At 33.1% G+C, this 25,122-nt stretch overlaps 2 protein-coding genes across 5 annotated transcripts in view; both read right to left on the bottom strand.

Moving 5' to 3' along the window:
• The window catches only part of LOC142339565 (uncharacterized), a 32,728-nt gene extending 13,614 nt beyond the window's left edge, over nucleotides 1–19,114 (bottom strand). The window contains exons 1-2 of one of the 4 annotated variants that reach the window (XM_075389704.1): nucleotides 18,934–19,113; nucleotides 13,436–13,468 (exon numbers count right to left, since the gene is read on the bottom strand). In XM_075389704.1, the coding sequence (XP_075245819.1) occupies nucleotide 13,436 (1 nt within the window). In that variant the 5' untranslated portion in view covers nucleotides 13,437–13,468; nucleotides 18,934–19,113. Of the gene's footprint in view, nucleotides 1–3,383; nucleotides 3,691–13,435; nucleotides 14,632–18,933 lie in introns of those variants that run through there. The other 3 variants (XM_075389705.1, XM_075389703.1, XM_075389702.1) reach the window with 3 other exon arrangements.
• LOC142339577 (medium-chain specific acyl-CoA dehydrogenase, mitochondrial-like) overlaps nucleotides 1–25,122 on the bottom strand; it is a 350,806-nt gene that overhangs the window by 253,865 nt on the left and 71,819 nt on the right. The window lies entirely within an intron of this gene.

Below are 25,122 nucleotides of genomic sequence, written 5' to 3'. Positions count from 1 at the left end.
GATGCTCATCGGGTTTTTGTTGTGCCTACTTTTTTATAATTTTTTTAAAATTATGTAAAAAGCATTATTTACGTGGTTGCTGACTAATTCAGTTGAACATGATCAGCAATCATATGATGCATATTAAACATATTATCGGTTTGTATAAAGTTTTCGGTTTGCGCTAGCTATAGTCGTAAATGTGAGCAAGATGAAATTGGAATTTCTATAAAGACTGAAACTAATCATTCCGGGCAATCTGTCAATCCAGCAAGAGTTCGCGAACGACCGGCAGTTGTTGAACGACCGGCATTAGGCGGGGAGTGTTGAACGGAAGGGAGATTTAAGTTTTTTAATTAACGGGAGGGGGCAAGGGTGGGTAGGAGGGATGAGAGGGGGTCTAAATAACCAGGTGGAGGAGAGTGGACGGGGGAGTGTTGGGGTCGGGGGTCAAACTTACGAACCGCCCATCATGCTATAAAGTTGTCTCCTTGTAACAGTTTCGATGACTTGCTTACTGCGAGACCACTAAGGCTCTAAGAGAACTGCTCACTCGCTTAACGCAGGACTCATATATTTGCTTCAAACTGCTGCTGAAAGCAATTAAAAGCGGGCTGGGACGGGCTGTCGGTAACTAATCATTTAATTGTATCAATAAAAGCGTTGAAATGAAATTCAGGATCTTTTCCTTTTGTGCCCCCCGTTACAGAGCACGTGCCATTACATAATAAATCATTATGTAAAAAATGGTACAAACGGAAAAGATCCGAAATTCATCAACAAATTGGGAATTTGGGACCTAATCAAATACTCTCAAACAATTTGGGATTAACTAGTTTACCGTTGTCCTCTATTAAGTTACCAAATTAAATAAAGAAAGAAAAGAAAGAAAGAATTAATTTCGTTATTGTGATACAAATCAACAATAAGCGAGGACAGATAACGAGATCAAGCGGATCTGCTATTTCAATCTGCCACTAATTACAAATTAACATAATCACGTAACAATCATAATATATTAAAAACCTAGTAGCACTATTTAGTGCATCTCGAACTAACAAACAATTGGAGTAGTATTAATGATATGTTTTTCTAAAGAGATTAATGCAAAGTCCAACGGGGAAAGGAAATTGTTACTATAGAAGATGATCCAGGACTTTTATTCGAATATGAACCTTGTTAGTTCATAATTATTGACTAAATAGGAGTTTTTTACTTGGTGGCAAAAATTGGATAATTTCTTTCCAGAAAACAAATCCCAGTCTGATGAAATAACTTTAATTTTAATCAGTCTGTTATAAAGTTTGGATCGTTGCTGAACAAGTTTTTAGCATAATAAAAGCTTCATTCGACTGTAATTAATCATTTGGGATGCTTTTTGCTACGCCCTAAAACCTACCAGCGGTCGATGTCTGCTTCTATCTAGCTTTTGTTGATTCTTTGTTGAACTATTTGATTTGTTCTTATAGGTGTAGATATCACCGCGATTTTGCTCCATCAGCGGGCATATATTTTCTTGTTTTTTAACTAAATATTTAAAACAATACTTCAATGATTATCAAATTTTCATCTATTTTCTAATTTTTTCCCATTTTGTCCATCTTCAGCAGAAGCATACGAAAAAAAACAATATTTCACCAATATCATTCAGATTTTGTGCGGTTCTTCTCTTTTTATGTTACCATTTTTGAATTCAAAAATATTAGTTAATATCGTAACCATTTGCTGACTCTTAACTGAATTGAAAATTTGCAGCCTTTTGGCAAATTTAAATTGAACTTGAATGTACCTACGTCACTGAAAACATAAAACCAATTTTTTTTCGATCGGTGTACCATTTCTTCTCAATTTGTCATGGAAACGCGCATTAGTAATGAGCCTGATCTGAAAAAAGATGTATTAATTACGCTTACATTTGTAGTCAACTCAATATACAATTTAATGTAGGTGTAATAATTGACATATTTATGTCGTAATTTTGATGTTCTGGTAAATGATCGATAACTGGCGTGACATTTTGATCCGGATTTTTTGGGAAATTAGTGAGGAGCTTGTCTTTTTTGTCTCCTATGGTTCCTGCAGCTAATGAAACGCTGATAGCTTGTCTCATTATTGTCAGATTACTGTCAGTCCCATTTTACTGATAGGAGATGCTAAGCGGAAGCAAGCTGTATAATATTTTCCGTTTACTTTTTGTTCGAAATCTCTGACAGAAATTTGGCGATATAATGATGCATTTTTAAATCTTCCCGAATAATTGCCTATTAATTATGATATGATGAAGAATTATACACGGGGGAGTATTTAGTTTCAATTCTTAATGACAAATTTGATCGTAAATGAGAGCAAATTCATTATTTTGTCACCTGCGACTAATACAAAGCATCATTTAACTTAATTGGACATAATTTAACCTGTAAAAAGGAGGGAAGCCAATTTTTGTAACTGATGATCAGTTCGATCCATTGTAATTAATCGACGTTGCAATTATTCCCAATTTTCATCTATGTTAGTAGTAATAGGTAGCGTGGGATCTGAAAAACCTCCTGCAAGTTCAAAACAACATATCTTAAAGGATCTTGTTTAAAAATTTGAGCTTGTATAAGATTAGCTCTCTGCATCTTAAATGCTTTCGATTTATAGGAATAATTTCCTGCTTTCAGACATATTTTTGACACTTAGGGAAAACTGGAAGACGCTTTTGGCAATATTTTAGATTTATTGCAGTTTTTGATTTAGTTTCATTTGTATTTTTTAAAATTCATAGTCAGTTATTGGAATATCATTAGAAAGCAAGATTTGCTATTTTCTGTTACATTAAAATTGACTGTACTTTTTTCTACTTGGTTTCGACTGAAAGCCCAATTTTATTCTGTTTGTCAAATTCAATGTATCTTGCTACAATTCAAGGTTCCAATTCAAGATTGAGTAGCCCAAGGGTTTTATTTTTTGTAGTGAGTTGGCACCACTTTACAGCAAAAATTTAGCCCAAAAAGTTCAAAAAAGCTCTTAATGAGAGATTTGCTTTCATCTAAGCAAATAGTATGGCTGGTTTTTAAAAAATTTTCTCGAAAGTGCACGAAATAAGGTTTAAAAAATTGAGGTTTTCGAGCCCATAAATATATGTAACGAAAAGAATTCTTTAGAAAATAGTATTTGTGATGCAAATTCTGGAACCATTCCCTAACATTGGGGAGTTTTGTTAATTGAGTAGTTTACCGTAGCATTTTCCTTAGTTAGCGGTCTTCACGAGTTGTTTTTCAAAGCTATGATAATTGCGTTTCTGAACATGACAATTTCGCATGCTCAAAAGGTTTCTGAGACAGTTTGAGGATGACTGGCTAACATAGAAACCGTAGACTTGTCAGAGTTTCTTCTGGTTGAGTAGTGAGTAAAAATCATACCTGGCATTGAAGGTTAATTGGTTGTTAAAAGTTCAGTTTTTGTTTCTAATATTTCTTATTATGCGATAATTCTGTGCTTTATTTGCGACAGATTTTTGATTCTTTTCTTCCAAATTTTGCTCTAAGAAATTGCAGCAATCAATTTTAAAATTAGCAAATGAAGCCCGTTTTTGTTTCTGAAACGTTAGGATCTCTTAGCGGCTGTATTTGTGAGCAAACAAAAGTAAATTTTTAAAGCTCAGTTCTGTTTATTGAAAAGAATAGATTTATTTGCTCTGCTTGAATATTTCAAACAAAACTGTAATAAATTACCGTATGCATTTACTTTGGTTCTTTTGTGCATTTTATTCCTTAAAAAGCAAAAGACTCTGCTCAGATTTTAGTTTTGAGCCATTAAGGAAGTCTTATTTTTGTCTATTTTTAACAGTAGACGCGTTGGTTTGATATTTTCACAGGTGTTATCAATGCGTTTCGCTCTTCTCTATGCGTTCGGAGCTGAAAAAAATTGAAGTGTTTATCGAAAATTTTCTCCAAAGTATCTATCAGTCAAAATTTAAGAAATGGAGATGTCAATCCATTTTCTAACATTGTATTTTCTCATGGTATGATGTCTAAGATATAAAATCCCTTAATAAGAATCGGTCAAATGCTGTAATTTTTTTAAATGTTCTTAAGCTACCTACACGAATTATTTTTCGCTGTCTGCACTTAAATTGCTTCAGAATTTTCAGACAATTCTGAGCAAAAAGGTTTTTGAAACGGAAGCGTTTAAATTAAATGGAAGCAAAGTAAGCACCCAAGCATTAAATAGAATTTCGTTTGGGAAGCTCTTGAAGGCAAGCATAGTAGACGTTTACATGCAAGTGTGTACGATTAATTGAATGTGTGTAGAGTGACTTGCCTATTTTGTATGGGCTGTTCCCATTGGCGTTATTGTTGCACGACCCAGCGGTGCTGTGTAATGAATGTCTATTCTCTTGCATGATAGGCAGTCCTTGAATGATACTTCCCGTAATTGTCCCCCCATCGTGAACGTCATCGTAATGGTGCCCCCCACTATCTTCGTGGTCTGAGTCGAAATGCGTTTCAACCCCGCCCGCCACCATTTTGCTCAAGTGTAGGAGGAGTTAAAAGCACCGAATTAAGTGAACAAATTGCATTCGTTTTCAGTTTGTTTTCTCAGGTCGATTCTGCACTCTTTCAAGGGAAGAATTTCTCTTTAAAATCGTCTTAGTCTTGAAATTGTTGATTAATTTTGATGATGTTTTCGTTTTTCAGCTGAGCAAATTTCTTCACGTACTCTGTGTATTTCTTCAGGTGTGCCTTGAACAAATTTTCACCACCGTTCTTTTCTTTCTCACAGTCTCGCTCTGTGTGTTTTTTCACGCGTCTAAAAATGCGTTTTGTGTTTTTTGGCTCCCTCTTCAAATTTGTTGTGTCTACGTTGAAAGCGTGAATAAATTTTAGTGTGTCTGTTGAAGAGGTTCAATTTGCTATTCCTTTAAGATAATAGTGGGTAAAATTTTATGTAGCACAATTGATGCAGACCATCGCGTATTGATAAAGTCTGCTTTCTGAATCAATTTTGTAAATTTATTGTAATTTTAAGTAAATTTTAGAGTGGATCAAATTTCGCCTCTCCTTGTAAAAATAATTTGAATAAATCTGGAAAGCAAGTTCAGAAAGAAGAGTTCATCGTAATTTGTCTGATCGGTAATAAAATACTTTTACGAGTTTCCTATTACGAAGGGAAAGCAAGGGTACTCAATTACAGGGTACTCAATTTGCTTTTAAGTACCCTGTAACGTGAGCTTTTCAATGCAGTTGTTGTTTTGACAGAATTTGCATCTTTAATTAAGTGGTCTGATTTGCATAGACGTATTTTAACAACTCGCTATCTTTGAAGTTGTCGCTACCAAGCTTCTCAACCATTTTTTAAGATTTTTCTTACAGGGAGAAAATAGTTCAGAAGCCATTCTTATACAGTACAGTGTTTTAAAACTATCAATATTTTTTTCTGAGCTGCATTTCCATACAAAACTAAGAAAGCGGTAGTATGTGTTCGCAGATAATGTTCCGACTGCGATCATTTGCATTCGTGCTCAACGTTTGAAATGAAATTTGAAAAAGTGTTGAAACCAAAATTATAAGAACGTGATCGGTTTTAGTCGACGAGATGGGTAACATTGTTGTTTTTCTATTTTGAATAAATAATCATCGACTAAACAAGAAGACTCGGTAATGTGCGATCGCACATAATGTTCCGACCCTGCTCATCCGCAATTTTTGACTTAATGGTCTATCAAATGAGGAAGAGATGGAAAAATTTCAAAAATGCACATTGTTCAACAATCCAGTAAGTGAATAAAGTAATGCCGCATTAGAGGGCCGAGGAAACCCCCATTACTGAGACAAGGCAAAAAAAGTAAATTGAACACAAAGATTATTTAGAATCAAAACTCGATGTATATAAAGAAACGCAAAACAAAATCAAAATGGCACCAGATAACACCTAAACTAAACAAATTAACCTGTACCTTAATAATAAAAGATTTGAGATCCGTCTTTAATGAGACTCTGTAAAAATTTGCAAAGGACACCAAAGCAGGTAAAAAGATCAGGATTAAGTTTCCATTTGAGAACATCTTAAAATTTGTAAGTGATCATAAAACAATAGATCAACTGAAGTCCTTATAAAGATTCATTTATACCTCCTAATGTCTAATTGAATAAGCAACTGAAACCTCTGGCATTACACCTCTTAACTTTTAAGGAAATATTTCAGACCTGTGATTATCCAGATTATCTCATACGAGAACAAATGGAACAAAAAATGGGCCAATTTCTTTAAAAATAGTTTAGCGAGAAATCGGCGTCGAAGCCGGTAAACCGATAATCTTTTCACTGAGAACTTCAGATTAAATGGTTCAATTTCTCAATCTTTCAATTTGAACTTCCCAATTATATTGTTGCTGTGGCAAGAAAACGAAGAGTAACCTAAAGTTGCAGATTTCCAAAATCAGGTTTGTTAAAAATTAAAATGCTTTGTGTCAAAGAAAAGAAACCATTAGTCGAAAAAAGCAATTTTTAAGATTGGATTTTTACTCGCTAGAAGGAGGTTACGACTTGTCATTACAGAGACTAAGATAGCTAATGAAAGATAGAAGATTAAAAGTGACAAAGCTCAAAAATCCATTGATCTTTCAACGTATATTCAAAAGTTTAAAAAGCTTTCAACGGAAACAAAAATTGACTATCTTGCAAATTATTAGAAATATAATTGCGCTTTTTATAGTTGGGACTAAGTCATAAGAGCACAAAACAACGAACACGGACAGAGTTCAAAATTTAACAAACACTTACGAAATAGTATTGAGTCCGTTAGATCTGAGTTTTTAAAGACCATTATAAACTATTATCACTGAAAGTGTTTCAATCGTTCAATTGGGTCTCATTTGATTATCAATGGGTCCTCTTTGTAATGGTTCTTTGTGAAAAAGACATAAACATCAAATTTTGACAACCATAGAGAATTCAGAAAATTTGTAAAACACATTGTCTAAACGTTAAACATTGTCTTAACATTGTCTAAGACGTTAGTCAAAAGATAGAACCATCAGAAAAATTAATGTTTGGTTCAGCAAAAGTTCATCATATCTATCAACAGTGAGACTAAGTTAGAAGATAAAGTCACCACCAAAAAATTGGAACGTTTGCAACTCCTTTTGTATTTTGTAAAATTTTTCATCTTTAATACTTTCGAATATTTGGACGTCTACAATCTTTAATTTCTATTTGGACGTCTACAAAAAGAACAACCAGGTAAGAATTCTATAAATTTTTTCAAGATGTCTGAGTCGTCAAAACGATAGATATTCGCCAAAGACATTAAGAATGCTCCATTTTGCATTCTTAAGACGTGAAATGAAACTGTCATTATTGTTGTAATTTTTTACAAAATAAAGAAGTTCAAAAAATGGACAAAACATTTAAGAATTAAAACGTTTTGTGGAAGGTCATGCCAAAGCCAGGAGACTACTAGTTAAAGATAACACCGTTATAGAAATTGAATTGTATCTAGACCACATGGAAACGAAGAATTGCTGCCTTTATCTTCTTTTAAAACAATTGTATACAAAAACATAAGATCTATTAGTTATCAACCAAAGACACTTTTACCGATAAAAGAGACCAATTCGTTTCGATTCATCAGTGAGAACATTGCTTGAGACTGTCAGAAGAATACAAAAGTTCAAGAAAAACACAAGATTTTAACGTAGGTTTAAAAAAAAACATTTTTTTGAGTCCATAAAAATTATGAGCTCACACTCAACAGCTGGTATGTTGTCTTCATTGGAGCTTATTTTCTTGTGAATGGGACCTGCTTGAATTGAACTGATACTTAAATCGGGGCGCAATACAAACCAAACAATTTTAGATTGTAAGAGTCCCCGAAGAGATCAAAACTAGCCTTGATGTAGTTTCTTCGTTTCCAACTAAAAACCTATTTGTTCCCAATATTAGAGAAATTGATAATTTGGCAAATAAAATATTAAATTTTTTCAAAAATAAATTGTGCGTTATGGATTAATTGGGATTTAATTTAGCCAAAAATGGACAAAATTATATTTCCAGAAATTTCTTAAAAGAAGCGGAAACAAAAGTAACCCTCTTTTGGAGATTGTGTTAGCAGTTTTCAGGTCTCTGTTTCTTACAAACTTAAACAAAATGGGCTAAAAAGCATATTTGGCACCATTTTTGATGTGAAAGTGTAAAATTCGAACGCTTTAGCAGCAAAAACTTGGATCAAACCATTCAGCAGCCCTTCTCTATCTGTAGAGGTAAAACGTATAACGCTAGTTTTCAAAATTTTAACAAATTTTAGTAATTTTAACAAATTATCAAAAGTTTGGGCTAAAAACACTGAAAATATGAACAAAAACATCGGAAATCAGTTCGGTAATCACAATAATTTATACCTCGATAAATCCATGGAAAAACGAAATTCAAAAATACCTTTTTAATTATATATTCTGCACTGGACGGGCTTTTTAATGATATCACTCACAACTCTCTACGATTAATAGATCGATTGGCAAAAATTGACTGAACAAAAAACCCCATTTGAATATATAGTTCCTACCTCCCACTGAAGTGGGGTCGGAACAATAAATGTAGAAAACCTCCAAAACGTGATGTACATTTCATTAAAATTTCGACAGCTGTTTTTAGGCTTTTATTAATACAATTTTTATTTTACTCCAGTTTCCAGTTGTTGAACAATTCATTTAGCAATAATTAATCAGTTGTTGAGCTTGAGTCTTAAAGATGCGACAATATATTGCATACATCAGTCTTCGTGGAAGAAAAAAAGGAAAACACACTTTTTCCCGCCAATGAGATGAAGAATTGTTTGTAATCTGTCGTCTTGTCTCCATTATGTTACTTTCGGTTAAAAACTTACATTTTGAATACACAAATGAAGAGATTGGTTTTCCAAGTTGGGTCAGATGCGTCACTGTTTGTATTTAAATTTATCGAAAACAACTAATAAACAGCTAAAAGTGAACAAAATTTTCTGTATTCAATCCTCATATATTGCCTTAATTTTAGTTTGATAGAGAAGCTCCAATCGTCATGACAAATTTCTCTCATAAAGTAGTCGTTATCGTGATGTTATGCTTATATGTGCACACGATGTTTGATCTACTTTCTATCGACCTATAGGGTGAAAGAGGTCAACTTAAAAAAATAGAAATAGTATGTTAATGGAGAAATTAACTTAGTTTGCACAATGCAGTCGGATGCAGCAGGACATTCGAATGTTATTCGAATTATAAATGACATTCTTTTTTTGTTAGCGTTTTTTTCTGCTTGACTATTGCTGCGGGACCTCGGCTTAACGCGACCAAATCGCGTAGTAATGGAGTTCAAAACTACCTATCTCAAATTTTTAAAATGTTAAAAGTAGTAATTTAATGACACTATAGCTTCAATAAATCAATCACCTAAAAATGATGTTAGTAGCAAAAATTTTGAGTTGTTTATTGATACCAGGCAAACAAAATCAGTCAAATTCAATTGTTTTTATATAATGAGTATTAATTTGATAAATCAGAGTGCTGGAAAACTGTTTTGTGCGAGATTGACCCAAGCAACAACATTGGAAAAAACGCGTCGATGAGCCATTTTCAATTCTAATGTTATAAAGTTATAAACGTTTTGGATTGAAAATATGAGACTTTCGTACAATTTAAGTGATCTTTTTGTATAGTAAAAAAATCCGCGTCTCACGGTTTTTGTGTTGGTCATTTTTTTTTCTAATTTCTAAAAAAATATTTTTGAAAAAATTTCATTTCTATGTAGCACAACAGTTTCGAAAAAGAATCGGTTCAAATCGAGGTGCAATTGCTTTAACTCCTAATAAAACATGCTCCATCGATTGCCGGAAGATAGCGATAGTTGATTCTCATGACCCCATTTGTATTGAACGAAAAAAATTGACTTTTTTCCTATAAAATAATACCAAAAGTTCTTATTTTGATTTGGTTTCTTGATTTGGTATTTCGGCTTACTCTTGCATCCAAATGAGAGTATAAATCGATTAATGTGAAAGACCTGGCTGGTAAATAAGACAAACCCAAAGCAAATTTTTAGTTATGAACTACTAAATTTTTACTGTTTGGGGTCATCTTGTTTCTTTTTTTGTTTGTTTCTCGGTCTGCTATGATTTCAGGTTGCTTTGTTGTTATGCATTTTGATATTGATTGATTTTTAAGTGAAAAGTGAAACTAGCTTTGGAAAATCAAAAAGTATTTACTCGAGGTTTTAAAAATTCTGCGAAGTAGTTCATGAGATAAAAAGTTTCGGGTGACCAAGTAAAGTTTTACCACAAAATATGTCCTAAACTACACTTCAAAATAATTTCAACAGAGACTTGACTATTAATCACATAATTGCAACAACCTTGGATGGATAGCAAAGCATATGTCAGTACTTGTTAGAAAATGGACAGATGAAAATTTTATTCTCTTCCCTTTATAAAACGTAGTAGTGTCGGTCATTGAATCCGATAACCATTTCTAAAGTTCCTCTCATTTTATGGGCCCTTAGAAGGAATACTCTCGGTTTGAAGGAAATCAATTTAGGACAAAGACAATAAAACACGGACCTGTAATAAAGAATTATCTAACAGTTATGTTCTTGTCATCGGAAATCATTTAGAGTGTACTGATAGCTCTCATTGCTGAGACTAGGTGGAAAGACAAAAGGCAACAGTGAATAATAAAAATATAAAACATACCCGGCAGATTTCTGGAAGAAAGCCGCCGTTGATTCCCATGACTCTATTGGGATTGAAAGAAAAGAAAATATCAACAAAAATTCATTTTGTACAAAAACATTTTTAAGTGCGATTTATTTTGATGTCATTTCGTAATTGAACATACTCCTGTCTCCAGTGAGAGGCTACAGGGTCCAGTATCAATACCAATAAGCCTTATAGATAGTAACTTAAACTTATGAGAACAAAGTTCAAGTACCAGGCATCTAAAAATGGGCTTTATGGGTTTATCCCGTTTCTATTTCTGACTTTGATTTTTTTATACTGACTCTCTTCAGTTTGAATTGCTTTGCTGAGCAGCTGCTGTTTAAAAGGACTTTGAGCAGAATGACAGAAGCGTGAAACTAGCCTAGAGAAGTCAAAAAGATAATAATGTCGAAAAAGCGGCAAAATGGGTAAAGCGAAAAAAAAGTTCGACGAAGTAAAAAAAACATAGCAGGACAAGTCCTGACGTACAATTCAAAGAATTTTCATTGACTAAACAGAAAAACTAGACCTAGAATGGACTATGATTGAATTGAGAAAACCATTTTAAAAAAATCAGATAAAAAAATAAGAAAAAAACAGAAAATCAATGTCTAAATGCCGCATGTAAACAAAAAAAACCACTAGCGCGAAATGAAAATTTAATTCAAACAAAAAACTAGGCCTAGAATGAGCTGTGAATGGATTGGGAAAACCATTTAAAAGAAAATCCAATCCAAAAAATCGAAAAAAAAACAGTAAAAATCAGAGTGAAACTGCCGCATGTGAACAAAAAAAAAGCTACCGAGAAACCGAATTTTTGTTCAAACACCGTTTTGTCACTCTACTTTAAAATTAGTGCGAAAAAAATTCACTTGCAAAACCACTCGCTTTTTCGCTCCATTTCATGTTTCGGCGTGACCAAAATCACTACTCCAATTTGACTTCAAAAATCATGAAAATGTGTGAACAGATCTTAAAAAAAGACAGCGCCCCAATACAATTCAAATTCTTTGAATTGTAAAAATAGGAGCGCTATAATAGCCGGCTGAGAAGATGAGGGCGGCTATTAAAAAGTAAACAGATTTCTTTGAAAACAAGTGTTGTCAAATTTATTGAAGCAGTGATCAATGAATTGAAAGCATTATTGTTTTTCAAATTGGTTTTGTTAGCAAGGTCAATCAAAGATGTCATTAATAAGACTGTGATTAATAAGACTGTGATAAGACAACAAACACGGCAAAACTTAAAAAAAATATTTAGTATTCTATTAAAGAGAAGTGTCGAAATTAGAAAATTCTCTAAATGATAACTGGAAACTTCAAAAAAGTTTGCATGTGTCCTAATACAACGCTAGGAAGCCATCACGTCGTTTCATTAATGATTTTGTGATAGACAATAAGAAGAACAGCAAAAACTCAAAAAGTTATTAACGTATGAAAATCAAAATGCATAAGTAATAAAATGACTCAAGTCAACCGTTTCAATGCAATCTATGATGCTTCATTAGAAAGTTAAGAAAGACCTGGCCTTCGTGCGCGTAGACGACATAACATCAAGGAAAATAATAAGGGTCAAACCTCCAAAGTTCTTAAATATATTTTTAAAGAAATGGTGTCGAAGTCAAAGAAAAGTTTTCATCAGATTGGTTTCTTTCATTTCAGACAATAAGGAGAATTATGGAAATTTGGTTTTTAGGTGGCAGATGTTGCTAAACGTCATTTTCTTTTGAGACAGTTTTATCCAAAGTTCAAATTGAACTAATTTTTCTTTCAGTAAAGTAAATAACTAAACGTATCCCAAAAACTGCTACTGATATATCGGATGTATCCTCAATTGGACCCAGTCAAAAACTCATGCAATTGAAAAAAAATTCTTTTTTGGATTATAATTACTTTATCTGATGAAAAAAGTTTTGAATGGAAAACAGGGAAAAATCTTTAAATTGTTAGAACAGTTTGTTAACTGAAAATTTGGTAAATTCCTGTCATTCTAGAGATTTTTTTATTCTGCTAGACGAAGCATGACAGGGTCTAAAAAGTGAAAAATATCAAAAATTTTATGCTTCAAATCTTTCCCGAGAAATGAACAATTTTTAAAAAAAATATGGTTAAAGATTGCTTCAGTTTCTGGAGAGCTTTGAATATGTTATTGCTTATGTACCTCTCCGCAAAAGATATTGACAGGCCAAAATTGACCGAAATAAAGCCCGGATAGCATAGTGTGTGTAACACCCAAGTAAATCTGAGGGTTGGAACAATAATGCGGAATAATCAAAATGTGGCCGTGTTATTTACGTCCGAATAATTTTTTTCCTAATAATTTGTCCTTTTTATCGTTACTTTTTCAACGCTTATGATCGGTCAATTACAATAAACTCTTATTTTAGTCATTGCAATAGTAACGCATTCTGCAATAGTAACAAATTCTGAACTGGCATCTACATTTTCTATCATTTAAAAGAAATTTGGAGCAATAAATGGTCTATAGCGAACTTTATTTCCATCCTTCAAAGCAAAAAAATTTATGTTAGAACCCCTTTCTTACAAGTTACAATTGAAGAGCTTCCCGCCTGTTGTATGCGAGCAACTCGGCAGCCGGCGAGGCTTTAAGAAATTTCAGTGCGCCGTTTCCACGAGACAACGATATAATAACAACCCTTTTTCATATTTTGCTTTTTGAGTTAAAAAGTTAATAGATAAATTTAGTTGAAAAATAGCACAGGTTGACAAATGCATCGACTCACTTGAGTTGTTTGTTGAGGTTGGAGGTGACTGTTCTAAACAGAATAAGATAAATAATTGTGAAATCACTTGTGACAGCTATTGTTAACTGATACGGCTGTTACAATTTGACTTCATGCATGTCTTTTTATTTTTGTGAACAAAAATATTAACAATCTTCTGAATTCAACCGAAGCTGTCAAATTTTTCACGAATAGCAGAGAGCTTCAAATTATTTGGACTAATTGCTGTAATTTGAGGGGTGGTAAAGTTGTCTACAGTAAGTGCAAGATAATCAAATAACCAGGGAATTTTTTGTCAGCTTAGCGAGGGGCCGTCGGAATCTCACAACTTTTGGGTTACCGAATATCGAATCAAATTAAATCAGTTTAAAGCAAAAGTTGGTTCGTGTTTACAGTTTTTGGAATTAAATAAAAGAACCATAAAAAATTGAACAATCACCGTTTTCTATTATTTTGATGGCCTAGTGTGTACGTTGTTGTCATTAAAGACAGAACAAAACAGTGTTTTATTTATTCTGATCAATTGTTTGTATATGAGTCTCTTTTTGAAGTTGAATTGGACAATTTAAGAAAGGAAAAACGCAATTGTATCTCATATGAATGAAGTATAACGGTAACAATGAACGTGAAATTATAAAGTGTTCAATTATAAGGTAGAACACAACATTTCGGCTCTATTGATGACAACAGTTGAAAATTTAATTACAAAATAGAATCAAAGGGCGAGAATTTGTAAGAGCATAGGTTGAACTGAAATAGAGGAAATTAAATCTTATTAATGCAACCTTGAGGGGTATCGAATCATTGTATGAACATTCCCAGCTAAGCTTAAAAAGCGCATCATGAGCAAAAGTACCAAAAGGTAAAAATTGTGTATTTAATGGTATGAAAATGAAGTAAATGGCGGATAATTTTAGCAGGAAAAGGATATGAAAACATGTACTAATGTTATGAAATATATACCTATATTCGGTTGTTATCAACTATACTTTTTTGGCGTAAATATGGAATTTATATAATGAGATAATAAAGTAAACGAAAGAAGAGAATATTTTGTATTATAATTAACTGTTCGCTGTTTTTTTTTTGTTTTGAATCAAACCTTTTTTGTTTTGTTTTGTTTTGTTTTTGAGAGCTTGAATTGCTAGAGGTTGAATACTTATGCTTTGTGGCGCCTTTCAATGTCGATTTTTACAGTTAAAGAAGGAAGTTATTAGGGAGGGTCTTTTTTCTTTGTGATTGTTCCTTGACAATTTTTGAGGGCAAAAAGCCTGTGTTATTTCTAAGTCTTTCATATTTTTTCCTTGGAGTAGTCACGGCCATTGTTGAAGATAAATATAAACAGGCAAAAAGAGTTGTTAACATTGCTAATTATTTCTTTGAATTGCCTGGTATGATGACTACAAAATATTCGCGAATTGTCAGCCTTCTTTCACCGATTTCTCTACGTTCTCTATACGTCTTATTCTTGTAATTTTCCCTCAATTATTTTTAAGGTCATTGAGAAAGGAATCATACTCTCGTATTCTTCGTTAAAATTGAAATTAATGTTAAGTATCAAAGATATTGATTAAAATTGATGAGCGCACATCATCGAGCTCCTTTGTTTTTAAGCAAATTTTGCATAATCCTGGGTGCCTCTTCATTTTATTTTACCACACCGTTATTTTGGGGAATTTTAAAGGTAAACCAGTAGGCTGGCCAATGTGCGTACGCACATAATGTTCTGATCCTGCTCACCCACATTCTTGACTTAAGTGCCTACCAAATGATGAAGAGATAGAAAACTTTTAAAAATATACATATCGTTCAATAAACCACTAATGGAATGCAGTAATTCCGCACTAGAGGGCCGATAAAACTTGTTGTTAATAGGAATGCTAGAAACGATTATAATAAAAATCAAATAGGAAACATTAATTACGACCAAAACTCGATGTGGATATTGAAAAAATCATAATACAATTAAACTCGCAGCAGATAAAACCTAATCAAAACAAACCTATACTTTCATAGAAAATATATCACCTCATTGCGACTTGGTAACAGGTCCCCAAAAAGATGTAAAAAATTCCAAAAAAAGCTGCTAGACCAAAAAGGTGCGAAGCTCAAGAATACGTTTCTATTTTTGAAAACAAGTATTCAATATCTTTAGATATTGACTTAAGTCACTAAGATGTTCATCTATATCTCCATAGAACGCAATTCAGACCTGTCATTATCCTATATACGTGAAGGACAAACATTGAAAAATTTAGAAAGTTCAATTAAACTTTGCTTGAAAGTGACAGTGAAGCCGTTAAAACCATACACTTGTCACTAAAAACATTAAGAATGTTCAGTTTCGTAATCTTTTCAAGCCAGTTGGAAATTCTTTAAAATGTACAAATATATATTTAAAAAATCACATTTTATGCAATATGGTTGTGACAGAAGTAACAAAGCCGAGAAACAGATCGTTGAAGCGAAAACTGCTGTCAGGAATAAACTAACCAAAAAACGATTTAAAAGATGGCGAAGATCAAAAATCCACAGATGTTTTTGAAAACAAATAATTTCAAAAGTCATAACAGGCATAAGAATTCAACAAAAAGAGATGGATTAGTTTGCAACAACTCAGGAAGCCAATTGGATCTGTCTTAATCCCGAGACTACAAAATAACAATTACAGTATAGAAAATTGAAGTAAAAATTGAACAGTTAAAATTTTGATGGAACTTAACGGTCGAAGCCATCAGTCAAAGTATATTTTGCAACCGAGAAAATAATGTTTATTCAACCAAAATATTAGAGACTCTTATTAGTCAGATTGAGTTACATGGTGACAAAAATGAAAGCAAAAAGAAGACAGTTGAATTTTTTTAAAAATCTAATTTGAAAGTCATTTTAACAAATAGCTATAAACTAAAAGCTTTAAAAATGTTTAGCTATACGTCTTGAAAAAGCAATTGAGACCTATCATTATCAGGTATGTGGCGAACAGCAACAAAGATAATGACCAAAATAGGCAAAAAACTCAGCCCAAAAGCATAAACTATTCAACAAAAAATTAACATATTCAGATACGCCTATTTCAACCTTGTGCACTTGTCAATAATGTGATTATTCGTCAAGGAAACAAACTGAACTTAGAAAATGTGCGATTATGCTAAAAAAAATTGAACACTTGTAGATTCAAAACCAAGAAACCCTTAGTTAAAAATAAAACAGTTACAGGCATCAATTTATAAATTTCAGGAGATGGTTTTGGGCCTGGTTTTGTTGAAACTACAACAGAAGTTGATAGAAATAAGATCAATTATTGTCAAAGTTTAAAAATGCTCCGACATTTTCCTAAAACAAATAAATACAAAGTCATAGACATTAGATATCAACTGGAAGCATTCTGTAGGTTCACTTATACGTGATTAAAAGCCAATAGGATCTTTGATTGGGAAGACTAAGTCATTGGGCTACAAAATCACAACAATTGAAAGCAAAACATAAGAACTCCATAAACTTTTACGAAAATATTTGGTTACTGCCATTGAAACCATAATCTTAACTCCGAAACCGTAATATATGGTTGTTGGGCATCATTTTTGTAAATATTATCTATCAATAAATGAGCCCTGATTTGATATTCTTGCCAGTAAATCACATAAAAATTGTAAATGCGAAATTTTTTTAAAAAAGGCGCGCTCAATAAAATCTTCAAAAAAATTTACCGTGAGTATCCCTGGAGATCAATATCAGCACTGATATTGCTGCGCGGCCAAAAAAGCACAATTGTTTAAATGGTGGCGAAATAGATAAAAAATAATAATTGCTATTTGTATAATTATCGAATTTAAATTTGAGAAAACTCTCATAATTATAGTTCATGAAGACACATAAAGCCAGCGAGAGAACAAGTTGTTCTTTTTTTGAATGTTATCTTTTACGAAGATTATGACCGTAATTTTAAAATGCAGTGTCTACTTCAGCAAATTTAATGAAAGTGGGCTAAAAAGCATATCTTTGGTCCAATTTTTAAGAAAAAAGTGACTTTTGAAAAATTTAGCTAAAATTCAAACCAAAAAAACCCGGATCGAACAATTCAGCAACCCTCCTCAGTCTGTAAGGATATAATCAATATTACTACTGTTAACAATTAATCAAATTTTAGCAAAATTGACAAAAACTCTGTCCAAAATACGCAAAATGTGAAAAAAAAACAACGGATTTTTGTCTTCTATTCACAAAACTTTAAACCTCGATAACTCCCTATAAAAAGCGAAAACAAAAAAAATCTTTGATTTTCATATTCTATGCTGGATGGGCTTTCTAATGATACCACCCACAACTCTGTACCATGGTTTTATCGATCGGACAAAATTGACTGTACAAAAAAAACCTATTGCAGTATGTAGTTCCTCACCCCACTGAAGTGGGTTAGAATAATTAAGGTAAAATTTCAGGTTGTGTCCCCTTTCAGGTGGTGGTTGAGGTACGCTAAGGTCCGTTCAAGTACCTGTCAGCTAGGTTCAGCTGTTTCTTCAGATAAATTTACCTTGTGCGTGTAAGCTATATCTGGAATCTTTTGGGACCACGATCTGCTGCGGCATTTTCAAAACTGATTTTTCTTGGAAACTAATTGTTGGAAACTAAATGTTGCCTTCTACCTTTATAATCTTAAGCACCAATTTCCCATTTGACTGGTCGGGACTCTATGTGCAAGCGCACAGTACAGAGTCTAACTGTGAAGTTCACCATTTCAGGGTAGCTTTTAGTTTTTTTTTGTTTTGCTTAAATGCTGGTGGCATGCTAAATTGGTACTACACTGGTGCTATTTCAATCGTTTTTGAACCAGCGGTGTTTTTTCAGGTTTTTACTTCAGTATCTGGTTTTAGTATGTAGTTATGATTTTAATTAGCGTATTAAATTCTTGACTTGATGACGTAAAAATGAGTAGTGAAACTTAAGAACAACGTCCTTTACATTTTAGTTTCCGTTTATCCTAATACTAATTGGTGTGAAACTAAAAGGATAGAGAACGTTAAAGCATCAAATGCTGGCAGTAAGTTGGGCAGTGAAATTTGCCGCCCGTTATAAATGGTATTTCGGCAAAGCAATTAAACTTTTTTTTTTAAAAAAAAAAAGACTTTTTCTTTAAACGTTAGGAAGCACTTAGTAAGGGTTTAGAATGTAATTTTCACCGCTACTGAAGTTTGCGTACAGTTTAGTTATATTTTAGAGTGAGAGCTTGCCCGTCTTGAACTGTTATAGCTCCATTGTTGACTAAAATATTACCCATAACTAAAATATTTTGTAATTTTTTAAAATAAAATCTGACATAACCTTGATTCATATTTCGGGTAATTTTTAAATTGAGAAACTTAAATACGAATTCCAGTGTTTTCCTTCTATTTCATCAAGGAAAAAGAATGCAGATCAAATAAGAGAATAAAAAGCTAATGCTTTCCCCATTCTGATCACGCTTAATTTTGTTTATATGTATAGAAATGAAAAAATCTTACTTTGAGGCTCTTATGAGGTTCCCAAATTGCAGTTATGTCATTTGAAGTCCCAAAATGTTATCTGCATACAACCGTCAGTCATAATCATCAGGTACAATTCGTGCGAAGGAAGATTTATTGAATGCAAACATGTGCAGAGATAAGGCCCTTATGACGCGTCTAATCTAAATTTCAATTGTTCTTAGTTGAATGGTTCAGACGGTAGTTCACAAACGTCAACATTCAAATCCCTCCTCCTTTCTTCAACTTTGATTTACTTCTTTTTAACGCGTCGGAATGTAGCGTTTCAGGGCTGTTGAAATGTATGTCTAGAGTTGATACCAAATCTATTTTGCTTTGCTCCAGGAACTTGAAATTTGCTTAGGATATCTCGCAATTTATGGGTTTGTCAGTATAGCAACGAAGGCACGGCTGAAGGGAATGCGGGTTGGGGGGGGGGAGTTTGTTGTTATTTTCTGTTTTATTTCTTTTCTTAAACACTGAAATAAGTGGTATATAATATTGTTAGATTTTCAGGATCTTTTCCGTTTGTGCCCCCCAGTACGTTATGCACACCCAGTTACAGAGCACATGTGATTCCATAGTAAATCATTATGTAAAAATATGGCACGTGCGTCGGGGGGTGCAAATAATATGCGCCCACTAAGCTGGGGGGGGCACAAACGGAAAAGATCCGATTTTCATTCTATTACTTTTATAAAAGCAACTTAGAATCGAACAAAACACGAAAACAATTCCTTGTGAGATAAAAAGTCGATCTCGACTTGTCAATCTGCAAGATGATGTTGATATCTCGATGTGCCAAATGTCATCAGTTGTTGGGAAATTAGAAGAACGAAATCTTATCATATGTGCGAAGTTGAAGCTACATTGACCTTATCTTTATTTTTACCACTCAAATAATCAACTGTATTTTTACGACTAGAAAAGGACTACCGGTGAATGGTCCTGGATCTTTCCCGTTTGTGCCCCGACCCCCCACCTCCTCAGTTTACTGGATGCATATTATTTGTACCCCCTAGACGCACGTGCTTTTTTTAATAATCATTTACTATGCAGTGACCCGTGCTCTGTAACTGGGGAGCTCAAAAAGAAAAGATTCATTATCTTTATTAGAAGTCAATAATTATTGGAGTCGTTTTCTAGTATTTGTAAAAGGGTTTTCCGTTTATATTGGTGGGGGAGAACATTGAAGAGTTAGGGGAAAGCGTAACATTTAGAAAATGGGTGAAGTGATCAATTGTAACGATTGCAGAGAGTTTCTATTATTTCATTCATCCTTATTTCGTAGCTTTAAAAGTAGATGTTATTAATTGCTCTCTAATGAGAGTGAGCTTGAGGCAATTAGTTTAAACGTGTGTGTCTTTTTATGACTCGAAGAGGAGTATTGATGTGATACGGGTTCTTTTTAGCCGAAGCAAGTTTGTGCAAGACTTGGATTTTGACTTTTTTCGATAATAGACTTCTGTTTAGAGATTATACTGTTACAGTAGCTTACGTACTTATACAATGTATTTAGGAACTGCTAGTAATATTCAAAGTCTTTATTCACTCACCGCCACCACACCTAACCACTCCATCGTCCGACAACCACTCCGCATCTACCTAACCCCGCGCCTAATCCCCCCGCAAATACCCCCCTCCTACCTACTCCGCCTACTCACTCGCACACCTACCCACAATTCTACCTACCCCGGCCCGCCACCCTGCCCCACCACACCCATACACTGAAAGTTGCGTCTGCTTTTCGTTCAAATGTTTTTTTGTTTGTAGCATATTTTTTTATAAAATCAGATACTTAATTCTTTTTTATCAGTTTTTTCACAAACTTATTTCTTTACTTATTTTTTTAGACATATGTTGCACGATTTTTTTAGTCATTTTCGTTATTCTACCGGCAGTGTTTATTATGCAAATTTTTCGCTCCACCAAACATTCTTTCTTGCTGAATTGCGAACATAAATGAGTTAAGTTACCACAAGTCACTGATTGTCGAGTGGTTATTGCTTCAATTTGTTACGCCAGAGGTTGGGGGTTTGAACACTTCCATGGACGGTTTTTTGAACACATACAAATTATTTATGCTACAGCCCCTCTGCTTTATGTTGCCCCCATCAATTTGTCTGACGTTGGAAGGTTTATGTTAAAAAATGTCGCTACGCGAGCAATTTTTTTGGCGTTAGCCTTTTTAAAAGCTGCTTTTAAATTCTAATTCATTTATCTACGGCCGAATATGTTTCTTATAGCATAAAAGGGCTTCGCATGCGAGTTTTATTGAGTTTTCTGTGCTTTTTTCCGGTTTTTGATGTAAACCGAGCTTGAGTTTAACTTAGCTGACCAAGATTTCAGCTCACCACTGTCAATTTGAGCTGAACTTGGTTAAGATGACCAATCTAGAGTTTATTTGACTTCTTCGACTGAATTATCTAGATATAAAGTTTTTGTGAACATTTGATAGTTTATCTGATTTTGTTCACTTTTAGTGCAATTTTTGTTCAATTTTAATAAATACATCAAATGTTTTTTAAAACAAACGTTTCAACTTACACTTTACGCTATGACTTGGAGTAATTGCATATTCTCAATAGACGGACGGCGATGGAAAGCCTAAGATCGGTCCTATCGTGTATTTTTGCAATCAAAAGGTTTTGAGTAATAATGGAGCGCTGTTTTTAATCTTATCGCAAATTTTTTGTTTGTTAATGTCAATTACAGGCAAGTCAATTTCCATTTGAAGTTTCCATTCATGACAGATTCCGTATACGTCCAAATGAGGCCTGATGGACATATATTTTGTTTTCAGAGAGTGCCTCATGATTTTTTATGGCTTCGATAGTTTTCGTAAACTTCAATGACTTTTTCTTTTGTCTTCATTTTTTGTATTTTTTGTTCCGACCCCTCTTGAGCCGATTGATATATTCACCATACAGAGTTGAGAATGGTTTCATTAGAAAGCTCGTCCAGCGTAGATTTTGGAATTAAAATTTTTTTTAGTTTTGGTTTTTTTATTTAGTTTTATCGAGGTTTAAACTTTTGAGAAAATAGAGTGAATTCCGTTGATTTTATTCTTTTTTCCGGAATTTTTGACTAAAATATCGTCAATGTTGCTAAAATTTGTTAAGTTTTTGTAAGAAAGTGTTGTTTATTTTATTTTTAAATACAAAAAGTATTGTCGTTTATTTTTATTTAATTTTTGTTGTGAAAAATTCTGGCTAAATATTTCAAAATTTTCATCAAAAACAGCACAATCAGTTTCTTTAGTCCACTTTGATTAAATTTGCTGGATTTACTCACCCAAACTTGACTAACACAATCTCTGTAGACTCAAAAGGGGGCTATTTTTACTTCAACTTCCGTTGATAGTGCTCTGTAATTAAAACTTTAATGTTTTTTTTGCTAACATTACTCGTTGATTATCAAGAACACAGCATTTGTCTTTGATTTTTTTAACTAACAAAATATCTATATCTATAAATTTTGAATAAATAAGTGTTCCTAATGGACGAACAACATTTGCAGGGCTAGTTTTGGAGCAATCGTGGACTTACAATCCGAAAATAATTCGCATTGTAATCAGTCGGCCTTTTTTTAAACTAAATTATTCGATCTTTTTTATTGATTAAAGAACAGAGCATTTCAAATCAAAGCTCAATAGTGATAGGTCCAATTGGTTCCATAAGTTGCTCCAAATTATTGCATCTAGTTTTTTACTTGGAAGCATTTGGTTGTTTTGAAATTTAAAAATATTTGACTTTTAAATAATGGTTTATTAAATTTTGCCTATTTTTTCTTAATTTTGTCAACTTGTAGCTTAGTGTCAGCAAAGCAAATATGCTTTTTCTTTCTACTGATTTGAGATTTAACCTCTTTTGCGGTTTTACGCCTTAAGTCATGGTTTTCTGGCTTTGATATACTAGATTTCATTTTTTTTGTTTTTAGGTAATTGCCCATTTTTCACGTTTTCTAGTTTTGGCACATTATAGCGTTAATGACACTTCACATATGACATTATTGGAATTCCATAAGAAGGCAAAATTGATAATATTAAAACCTCTAAAGATAATGATTATGGTTTTAACTGCTTCGACACTAACTTCTCGAAAAATTTAATTGAATTTTTTTAACTGTCGTTTGAACAGTCGTTTTTACTTTGTCTTTTTAGTCGTTTGAAATTTCCTGTTCAATGCCACATATTCATTGGTTTTTAATGGAAGAATATATGAGCCAGTGTGCTGATGATAGTAGACAGCTGATGCCTTTCATGACTTTGAAAATAATTGTTTTCCAAAATAAAAAAACACCTCAATTTCGCAATTTTGATCATTTTTTGTCTGTTTGTTACCTAGTCTCGTTTATTACCAGCCAAATATGACAATTTTGGTGTCGCGGGAAAGCGTCAAAATGTTTTGTGTCATAAAACCTAATGTTTTCAAATCATTCGTTATGACTTTACTGGCTTCGACACGGGTTTTTCACGAAAAAGTAAATTAATTTTTGATTTTTGTCATATTTGACGTTCTTTTTGTAGACATATGACATATTTCGGATAATGCAAGTCTCAAGGGTTTTCTTTGAAAGAAGAAACAATCATATTTAGTTTTTTTCGTAGTTAACGGCTTTCATGACTTAGGAAATAATTTTTTTTTTTCGAAAAAAAAACAAGTATTACTTAATTTTGCCTTTTTATCTGTTTGTCGACTTGTTACATAATTTCAACAACGAGAGTTCTCATAATACATTATTGGTGTTCAATGAATGTGCAATCAAACATTTTTTGAGGGCCAAAGTATGGCTTTACGGCTTCAAAAGCGTTTTCTGGCAAGTTTTAATTGACTTTGTGTTGGTTGTCTCTTTGTTGTTCTTTGTAACCTCATAAAAAATTGATTACCCACAGTTTTTATTTCCGTTTTATAGAAGCATTGTTAATCGTGAACCTATGGGATATTTTAGTTGATTTCTATTAGTTTTCATTACTTTGAAAGTATTTGTTTTTAAAAAAAAATAAGCACATTTTTTAACTTTATTGTTTTTGTTCTTTGTTTTCTAATTGTTACCAAGCCTTACTATGGACTGGTCCCATATCTTTTCTAATGAGTTAGAAGATATTTTGGTTCAGTTTTGACTTGACGCTATTTTGACATCGTTGTTAACTTTTGTTTTTTAAAACGGACATAAAGTTTTTGATTTAGTTAATGTTTGTTGTTGTTTGATTTTGCTGTTCGTCTTGACTCGCTTTCTTAATATTGGCATATCGCATCATTCTAATGCATCATTTTTACGCCACTGAGTTTGTTCTTTGGTGGCTACCTTTCCGTTCATTTACAATTTTTTTTGAGAAATACTTGAATTTTGGGGTTTTTCTATCTGTTCCTCATTTGGTAGACAATTATAACAAAATTGTGGATGAGCGGGGTCGGAACCTTTTGTGCGATCGCACATTACCGAGCCTCCTTGTTGTAGATCTATGGCTTAACCACATTAACCAAAAGTCCAGTTCGTGTCCTAAAGAGTATCAAGTGAGCTTATCTATTTGCTTTGAGTGGATACATATCGGCTGTTATAACTCTGAAAAACATTCAAAAGAACAAGATTTTGCGCCTTTTTTAGTCATATTTCACAACATGTAGCTCGATCTTTTGGTATTGCTAATAACAGGTCCCATATTCTTTCTGCCGAAACAAAAACTAAATTGGTTTTACTTATACTACGATTTTTGATTCAAATTTCTTTAATTTTGGATAATTGTTAACAGTTTTGTTGCTTTTTTGAAATCCTGTCACATAATGAGAATAATGATAGTTCCCATTCGGCGCAACTTTAGTAGTCACTAGACTTATTCCGATTAACGGCTGGTCTCATTGGGTTCCTGTTGCGGCATAAGTGAACTATTCAATTCTTTCAGTTGAAACCCAATGATTTCAGTAGCTTTGATAAAAAACAAGTGTCAATAAAATTTGGTTCTTTGTTCAAATTTGTGAGTTTTTGGTTTTGTCTATTTGCCACAAGAATGACAGTTCATATTGGCATTGAAAAAAGGACCAATTGAACATGTATAAAGTATTGAGCGAATAGCTTGTGTTCTGAATGGCTTGCACGCTTTTTCCCCGCACTTTTCTTGTTTTTGCTTGTATTAATTGATCTTTCGGTTGTCGTAAAGATTATCGTGCTTAATGTCATGTATCATTGGCT

This window comes from Convolutriloba macropyga, chromosome 5 (genome assembly GCF_964194025.1).
Source record: "Convolutriloba macropyga chromosome 5, txConMacr16.3, whole genome shotgun sequence".
In the NCBI taxonomy this organism is placed as follows: Eukaryota; Metazoa; Xenacoelomorpha; order Acoela; family Convolutidae; genus Convolutriloba; species Convolutriloba macropyga.
This window is presented reverse-complemented; position numbering and strand designations above follow the sequence as displayed.